This window comes from Leptodactylus fuscus, chromosome 7 (genome assembly GCF_031893055.1).
Source record: "Leptodactylus fuscus isolate aLepFus1 chromosome 7, aLepFus1.hap2, whole genome shotgun sequence".
Classification (NCBI taxonomy): Eukaryota; Metazoa; Chordata; class Amphibia; order Anura; family Leptodactylidae; genus Leptodactylus; species Leptodactylus fuscus.
The window spans coordinates 68,370,247-68,378,921 of record NC_134271.1 but is presented as its reverse complement, the minus strand read 5'-3'; the positions used below and the strand labels follow the sequence as shown (position 1 = coordinate 68,378,921).

Genomic DNA, 8,675 nt, shown 5'->3' with positions numbered 1-8,675 from the left:
GCACTCTGCACAAGTGTGGACCTCTTCATTCAAACCTATGGGGGTTCCATAAATAGCGATGTGCCTGCTAGGCATAGATATGAACGTATTGTCTATGTACTCCATACACCTCACTCACTGCAGTCAGATGATGTGGGTTTGGAATTTCTGTTCTTGACAAAGACGTTGGTCTGAGAGGTGGGACAGGTATTTATAGGTATTTATAAGACTTATGGCACCCTGTGGATGTGCCATAAATGTCCCAAATGGAAATACCTTTTTAAGACTGAGGTCCCTTTTTTTGTTTCAGATTTTGCTGCATTTATTTGGGCCAAAGTTAAGAATGGCTATAAAAGGAATGGGAAATACATAGGAAGTTCTTATACTTCTACCTTCTGGTCAATACACTCCTGGCTTTGGCTCAAAAAACTACAGCAAAATCTGCACCAAAAAAGCTGTAGATATAGTGGTGATTTTGTAGCAGGAGTCTTTTTTATTTTGTAGATTTGTTTCTTTATTAATAACACAAATATAGTAAAATCCTTTAAAAAGAAGTACCCCTCTCAATTTTAGAAGTATACAAGTTTCATCAAAATTCTAAAATTCCAATTAACGGAGGATATACGAAGCTAAATACTTGACACGTATCTAAATATGTTTTTATACCAGTTGCCTGCTGAGTGTGATGCGCTGCCTGAGGCTGCTGATATACAGGAGGTGTCAGGTTCTTTTACGTGTATGCACAGAACTAAATTGCTGTGATATCCGATGACTTGGAAATTGAATTCACCCAACTTTAATCGGTTAATTCCCTGTGAGAACCCTGCAGCTGCTGAGCCTATATACCTATACATATCTCCTCTCCAAGAACTCATTCATCACGTAACACCATTAAACTAACCGCATGTATGCTAATGACCAAATTTCGCTTCTTGCGCTGCGGAAAAAATATGTATTTTCTAAATATCCAGCGCAACGATACTGGCAAACAAAGGAAGGATGAGATCTTAGGAAAACAATATATAAACCCGTAGAGCAGATGGTCAATATTTACTTTTGATTTTTACTCATTAAATGAGTATTTGGCTGAACCTGACACAGTCGTTTTGAGAAAATTAGCTTGGCGCACGTACAGCTAACACCACAATTGTGCAATTTGATGGCCCTGTTATTTGCTGATCCAGGAGCTCTTTAGAAGTCTTTTGAGCTGGGATGTTTGACTAATGTGCCATACTATATTACTGCTTGTTCTTGTTTGGTCATTTCGAGTAACATTAAAGCCTATCTCCACTGCAGTAAATGCAGAGACATAGTTTAATGAGGCTTACATATAGGTTTTCAGAATTTATGATTATTTCTCTTCTTTTAGATCCCCCTTTCTACCTTTAGTTCTCTGCTGCAGGATTTGTAAGTTCCCATTGCCTAGCAACTAGTTGTATTCCTGTCTAGGTCACCACCTTGTATTGGATACAGGAAGTTCTAACTGCTGTACCATAGACTTCCCCTTTATCCTACACAGATTTTTGAGACGCCTCCTACTTAGGCAGAAGGAAGTAGCATAAGATGTGACAGAGAAAAAATATTCAAGGAGAAGGCATAAAAAAACTTGAAAGACAGGCAGCGTCAGAGTGAGGTAGCTGAGGAAACGATTATGAAGGTCTACACTCTAGGACACATCTATATACCCGTTTTAATCCCATTATAAATTATGCTATTATCATTGCAGACTCAGGACATATACAGAATAATGGACTCAAAACAGTAGAAAAAACCCCCAGTACCAACCACCAGTTCAGTTGTCCAACAGAGAACTTGCTTAGGTCTAGTTGAGTTTGAGCTCCAATACCATTCCAAAGTCTACAGAAGGAATTTGTGGTGATCCAGTCAAAGTTTCAGGGCACACTGAAGATGGGTGTAACAATGAACCAATATTTGGAAGACTCCTTGTATTATCCCTCCTTTCTATAATGATGTAAGTCTAAGTTAGTAAAACCTAATTTCACATTTTTCGTATAGAAATATATGGCAGTAAAAACATAACCCAACCATAGGTCGATAATCTTCCCAGAAAGCTTGTTCATTTGACTCCAACCCGAGAAGCAGTAATCCGTCTTCTCAAAGGGGCCTTGAACTCACGTCAGCTTGAGCCACATAATTGTATCCTACATTGTCCGGAACACTTCAGTCTTCACAGAAGGCTTCACATTACACGGATCCTGTTAACACGCAGCAGCGGTTTCTACATTGAGAAAGTTGTGGTCCTCAGGGGTCGAGTGAAGAGGAGAGAACCAGAAGGCAGTGATGAACACATTGACAGCTGTGATAATTAAGATTAGCCCGGTCACAATGTTATTCAGCAGGTGTACTCTACAAGAGGAGATGAAGGCAGATCAATGATCAAAGGCAACGCACAGACAGAGAACTTGGTATATGCTCTAATTGTAATGATAACGTAACCCCTTGAGAGATGGGATTCCTCTCACTTTAAAACCATGAAGTCTAATTGTGTCTAAGTTGGCAGTTTAGCAGTTAGGAGATAAATGGGTTTATTTTGCCTTTCCTGTGGAGGTTTAGAAACCATCCAGAAGACTGGAAGAAAGGGAATTACAGCGAAAGTTGACAATATTCATCATATGTTATTATTGGGTAGAGTTGAGATCACTTATCTTAGGTGGCATCATGGACAATACCCATGGGGTGTGTATGGATATAATAGGACCCTGGGGTGATTGCTGTAAGGTTCCTACTAGAAAAATCCTATAGTTATTTACTTTATTAAGACCATACTTGTAGGGCCAGATGAAGGTCTGTGGAGGTCTACAGAGAAAGAAAAATCGACCTTTTTTTAAAGAAAGAGGAACTAGCTAAGGAAACCAGGGTACAGGTGAGAGATTAAAATAGTTATGTTATTTTCGATGGCATGAGTAGACTAAAGGAACAGAGGCACCCATACCCCAAGACTATTGAGTAACAATCCACCTAATAGAGTCCTTAACAGAAGGCATATTAGGAGGTAACAGTATTTCTTCCCTTATTGATTGAAAAAAAAAAGCTAAATTAACAGAAGGCAATATAGATTTTATATATGACTATTATGATTTTAATAAAAAAGATTCTGGTTTTCTCTCAGAAACAGCTCCACATACATGCATAGGCTGTGTCTGGTATTGCAGCTCAGTGATCTGCATTATTTTATCTTGTGGCCTGTGAACCATTTAAAAGTTAAGGGCATATCAGTCAAAAAAATCTGTGCACCTGAATGCTCTGGCTGTTAACAATCTTTAGTTAAAGGGGTTGTCCAGAAATTGGAGAAACAACTGAGGAGGCTGAGGAGACGTCAGATAAAAAAAAAAAATCATCATACTCACCTGTCCTTGGTGCTCTATTGTTGCTGGTGTTGTCTATTTGATCTTGCGCTGTACCTGTAGTCCTTCGCCCTGTGTGACTGCTGACACCAATCAGTGTGAATTACATCATACGTTCCAACCCAGCAACTGTTTAGGCCACTGATTGTTCTCAGTGCTCAAGTGGGACACAAGGCTTCAGTGGCAGCACACAACCGAGCGCCAGGGACAGGTGAGTATGATTCTGATTCCTTTTTTGTTCTGAACCTCATCTGGTCTCCTTTGTGGTTTATTCAATTCCTTGATAACCCCTTTAAGACAACATTTGATTGGTGGAGGGTTCCTTTACTAGCACCATACTGCTGATTAAAGGGCCACAGTGTTCTGTCTATGCTGCAGTGATCTGTAGTAGTAATAGTAGGTATGACTGCATGTATGGTTCTGTAACAGCATAAATAATGTAGGGGATTCTCTGCTCCCTGGAGTGTCACAGCCCCTTCTTTGTGGGTATGATACAGACAGAATACAGCTGATTGGCAGACTTTACATGAGTTTCCAACCTTCACATATTTCCAAATGCTAACCTTGCGCCTAGTAAATGGCATAATGTCTGCAGGCACCAATGTGATCACACACAAGAGCCGCAGCTGAAGAAAACTAAAATATTAAGGAAACCTTATTCTCCTAACCAAGAGATTTATCCTGAAGTCCGAGACATTATCCTTTCTAATCTTGCTGTATTTTTCCTGAATCTCTTTACAAACTAATGCTCAGATACCAGCTGTTTCCATCCTCTCTGGACGGGTCAATGAATAAGACCATTATACTGATATATGGAGGAGAAAATGGTAAAGTGTCCTATTGGAAACAAATCTATTGTCTTCTGCAGGAGAGGAGAAGGTTGGGATTGATAATTACTTTCCAATGTTATTGGGTCTGGTATCCCATATACTAAGTGGTGGACATTACTCTTCCTCTGATATTTTATACCATATAATTGTCCATCGCTTGGTGATAAGACCTTTATATACAAATATTTTATCGCTTTGGATTCTATTTCTCCCTCCCTGACTGCAAATAATAATGAGAAAGTCCCGTTCTCTTGTAACAAATCTTCTGACAGACTAATCTTTTCTTTGGCAAGCTTTGCATTCACTGTTCGAAGAATATACTAAATATTTCTAAGTATCTCTAAATCTGGTGGCTCTTAATGTCTGGCAGCATTTGGCGCCCTGCTGGGAGCACACGAAGACTGATTTGCTTTGAGATTCAGACTTAATTCTTTGTTAACAAAGTGACCATATCTACTTGTTGAATAGAAATCCCTTTAAATAATGATTAATGAAAGCTTTATCAAGTTAGTGTCTTGTAGTCTGGATTATTATATAAACCAACGGATTTCAAGGCAGGCCTCAAAAGGCTCCTTATTACTAGTCATTATGAATATCCCTGCTTGTACACAGATGGGTAAGCTGGAGCGATCACTGCTTGCCTCATTTGCATGCATGTAATATGGTCCTTTAAAAGGGCATACTCATTATAATGCCAGGCAAGGACACAAAGGTTGTTTTATGATCCGATCTGCTGTAGTTATGAGAACAATTAATTCATTAGATTAATACATACACGCTCAGATCTTGTACTAAGATTGGAACCTTCTACCTGGATGGACTTACATTGAATGTCTAGATTCATTACCACCTGTATTGCCTCAACGGATTGTGCATCTTTAAGAATCTACTCTCGACCACTGTTTTTTATCCTATTTCTATCTTAGCGGTCGGAATTACCTGCAACCCTGGAATTTTTTTTATTTTTTAATTTTTTTAGATAATGCTAATTCTCCAGCAATATTCTAGCAGATTTTTTTATCCCAGCTTTGTTACATCTATATAGTTTAAAACCTCTTATTGTAGACAACTGTATCATGTGTTCCCAGTTTCCCCATTCTCTCATTGCCCATTATTACTGCCTTATGTAAGGGAACAGTAAAGAGGTAAAATGGTAGGTGAGTCCAGAGGCTTAACTTGAAGGTACAGAACTCCAATGCAACGAATCCGGAAGGACCCCCTTACCATGTGCTATGTATAATACTTCCCTCTGAGACTGCTGGGCCTGGTAGAGATTGCTACCTCTGCACCCTTTATAGCTATAGGTGAGTCCCTACAATGATGACCTACACAGTTATAAAATTCCTTTGAGTCATTGTGCCCTTTGTGTGTATTGTGTGCACAATCTCCAGTATGTTTTACAAGATGCAGTTTTACAATCCTCACCCCTGCTCTCTGCTGGGAGATGTCTACTGCAAGCAGAAGACAGAGGAGACAGGCTGACGCTACGTCTCAGTGAAAGTCTGCAGTGTGAGTTAGGGAAGGGTCAGCAACCTTAAGATTCCAGATGTTGTGAATCTACAACTCACAGCATGGATACTTGCTCTTCTGTTCTTGGAATGCTGATAAATCTAAATGAAGCATGCTGGGAGTTGTAGTCTCGCAGCAGGTAGAGTGCTGAAGGTGGCTGACCCTGGGTTAGGGGACAGAAGTCTTGCTGCCCTTAGATTAGGCACTTGCTGTCTTTAGATTAGGGACTCTGTGGAAATGTAGTGTGATGAGACTCTGTCCATCTGTCTCTGCAAAGCTAGAAGTGTGATGGGACATATAGGGGATGTATATTTTATGGGAAGAGGGAATCAATTTGGAAGACGACACATCAATGGCACATAAACCAAAACAAATATATACTAAGCATATATAAAAGCCTGTACATTTTTCTTTAATAAAATACTTTGTTGCACTATATAGACAAATAATTGTTGGAGTGATTCTTAAATTATGTTTTTCTATATTCATGTAAATATTTTTGCTGATAATGATTATCAATAAATAATAATAAGAAATATATACAAAAACTGGAATTATAAAAGTCCAAGTATGTGCCGTCCATAGAGGCAGACTCAAATAGTGGGTCCATAAGGTAGGAAGGCCAAAAATAAGTAGTGTCTTAGCTCTGTGGGATCAGGAATCCTTGGGGATGGGACAGAGTAATATTGATGAGTGATATGTATTAGTTGATGATCAGTTGAGAGATCGTTCACTCAGGCCATGATGCTCGAATGGGAGTTGTGCCCTTGTTGGCTATATTACGTTTCACCAGTCAGTTGCACAACAATTAGCATTATGGCTCTTTATCCGCTCAGACCGTAGACCTTACAAGAATGCGATGTAAGGGCTCGTTCACATCTGCGCCCGGGAGTCCGTTCTGCAGGTTTCCGTCTCCTGCACAAAACAGGGCAGGAGACGGAAACCTGCTGACATCTTTTCAAACCCATTCATTTGAATGGGAATGAAAAGTGTCCAGCCATGAGCGGCAGTGAGCGTTTTATGCTCTCCGCAGTGAAACCGTTTTTTATTAAACCAGACACAGAGTCGGACATACATGCATGCAGAAGACGGAAACCTGAGAACGGACTGTCGAACGCTGGTGTGAACCCAGTGTAACTTGTACTGAATATACTGTACATCCTTTTAATTTCAAAACTAATCAAGACAGGTCTTGTCCGTGAGGGCCATGGACATGCCAGGATCTTAGACCCACATTTATTTATGCAAATTGTTCTCATTAGGTTTCAACTGGGCTAATTATATGTAAATGAGATGACCAGTCAGATGCTTATAGGCTTCATCAAGGGTTATTATGAGCTCCTGATGGCTGAGTGGGCACCTCTGTTTTATGATTAACCTATTCATCCCTGTTGCTGATAGCAGCCATTGTGAACAGCTGTAGTTATATTTCAAGTGTTTTTTTTTTTTTAACTTTCTTTATATCATGCAGCCTTTAGAGATGAGAATCCTGTGACAAGTTAGGAAATAAACTTAACTATATTGTCACAGTGAAATTATAGGTTATTCTTTTCAATGCAGTCTTTTCCTTTACATAAATTGTGCATAGAATTACAGTCATAGATTCTCTTTAATATTGTATTTAGAGTCCCTGTTCAAAATTGGTGGCTCATTGGTGTAATAGAGACATAGACTACCCTATCAGCTATCTGAAAGTGTGAAGATAGCTTGGTCTAATTCACCACTCCTAGGGTTAGTTAAACCCAGAGCAGGACCCAAAGGTTCTTCCAGCGGATTCTGCCTGAGAACTTCCATTGAAATGAATGGAAGGTGGAAATGTATACCTTTTCCATTGGAATTTGGAGTTTGTACTTGCCCAATAAAAGCAAAATACAGCTTCAAATTCTGTAAGTAGAAATTTTCTGCTTGACAAATTCAGTGTCTAATTCCTACGTGTGATCACCTCAATAATGTCAGTGGAGTGATTTTAGTCCATCTGACTGCCCAAGGGTACTGCCTATTTTGACTTCAAATTCTGCCACATTAGGTATAGTGCGCAGATGGGTACATTTATGCTAGCTTATCTTATTACCAGGCATCTTATACTTGACCTAATGTAAAATATTCTTGTCATAACAACATCATTTAATAATACATTAAACTAGGGCTGTGGAGTTGGAGAAAAAATGACTGATACTGATTTCAAAATAAATTGATTATTATGTATTATTTTAGGCTTAGGCCCTACGTAGCGAGCCACAGCCAAAAAGACTGCGGTGGAGATGTCTTGTGTTTTTTTTTACTGTAATGCTTTTCACAGAAAGACTTTCTGTCCCTATTAGAGATGAGCGAGTACTGTTTGGATCAGCCGATCCGAACAGCATGCTCGCATAGAAATGAATGGACGTAGCCGGCACGCGGGGGGTTAAGCGGCCGGCCGCCGTCAAAGCAGAAGTACCAGGTGCATCCATTCATTTCTATGGAGCGTGCTATTCGGATCGGCTGATCCGAACAGTACTCGCTCATCTCTATTCCCTATTACACCTATGCAGAAAACCGCCAGCGTTTCTTTTGGTCTAATTGACATACTGTGATTTACCGCTGCAGATTTTTTTCTGTAATGTGTGGGTAGGATTAACCAGAATCCCACAAAATGCAAAAAAGTTCAAAAGCAGCGGCACCGTTCTGTGAGTGTGAACATACACCAAATCACTGGATCTCAAACTAGATGATCTGGCATTCAGGTGGTGCTCACTGTTAAACAAATAGTCCAATATAGTGCAAAAAAATAGAAAAAAATCAGGGCACTCACCAGCCAGTAGTAAAATTCACCAAACTTTAATAATCTTCCATAAAAATAGGCACTTGAACAGCATTTACAGACGTCTGTAAATGCTGTTCAAGTGCCTATTTTTATGGAAGATTATTAAAGTTTGGTGAATTTTACTACTGGCTGGTGAGTGCCCTGATTTTTTTCTATTTTTTTGCATTAACCAGAATCCCATTCACTTTG

At 39.5% G+C, this 8,675-nt stretch overlaps 1 protein-coding gene across 1 annotated transcript in view; it reads right to left on the bottom strand.

Moving 5' to 3' along the window:
- Positions 1–2,016: 2,016 nt before the first annotated feature.
- The window catches only part of LOC142213695 (ninjurin-1-like), a 45,799-nt gene continuing 39,140 nt past the window's right edge, over positions 2,017–8,675 (bottom strand). Inside the window, exon 5 of the mRNA XM_075282132.1 lies at positions 2,017–2,346. Within this exon, the coding sequence (XP_075138233.1) occupies positions 2,199–2,346 (148 nt within the window). The 3' untranslated portion in view covers positions 2,017–2,198. The remainder of the gene's footprint in view (positions 2,347–8,675) is intronic.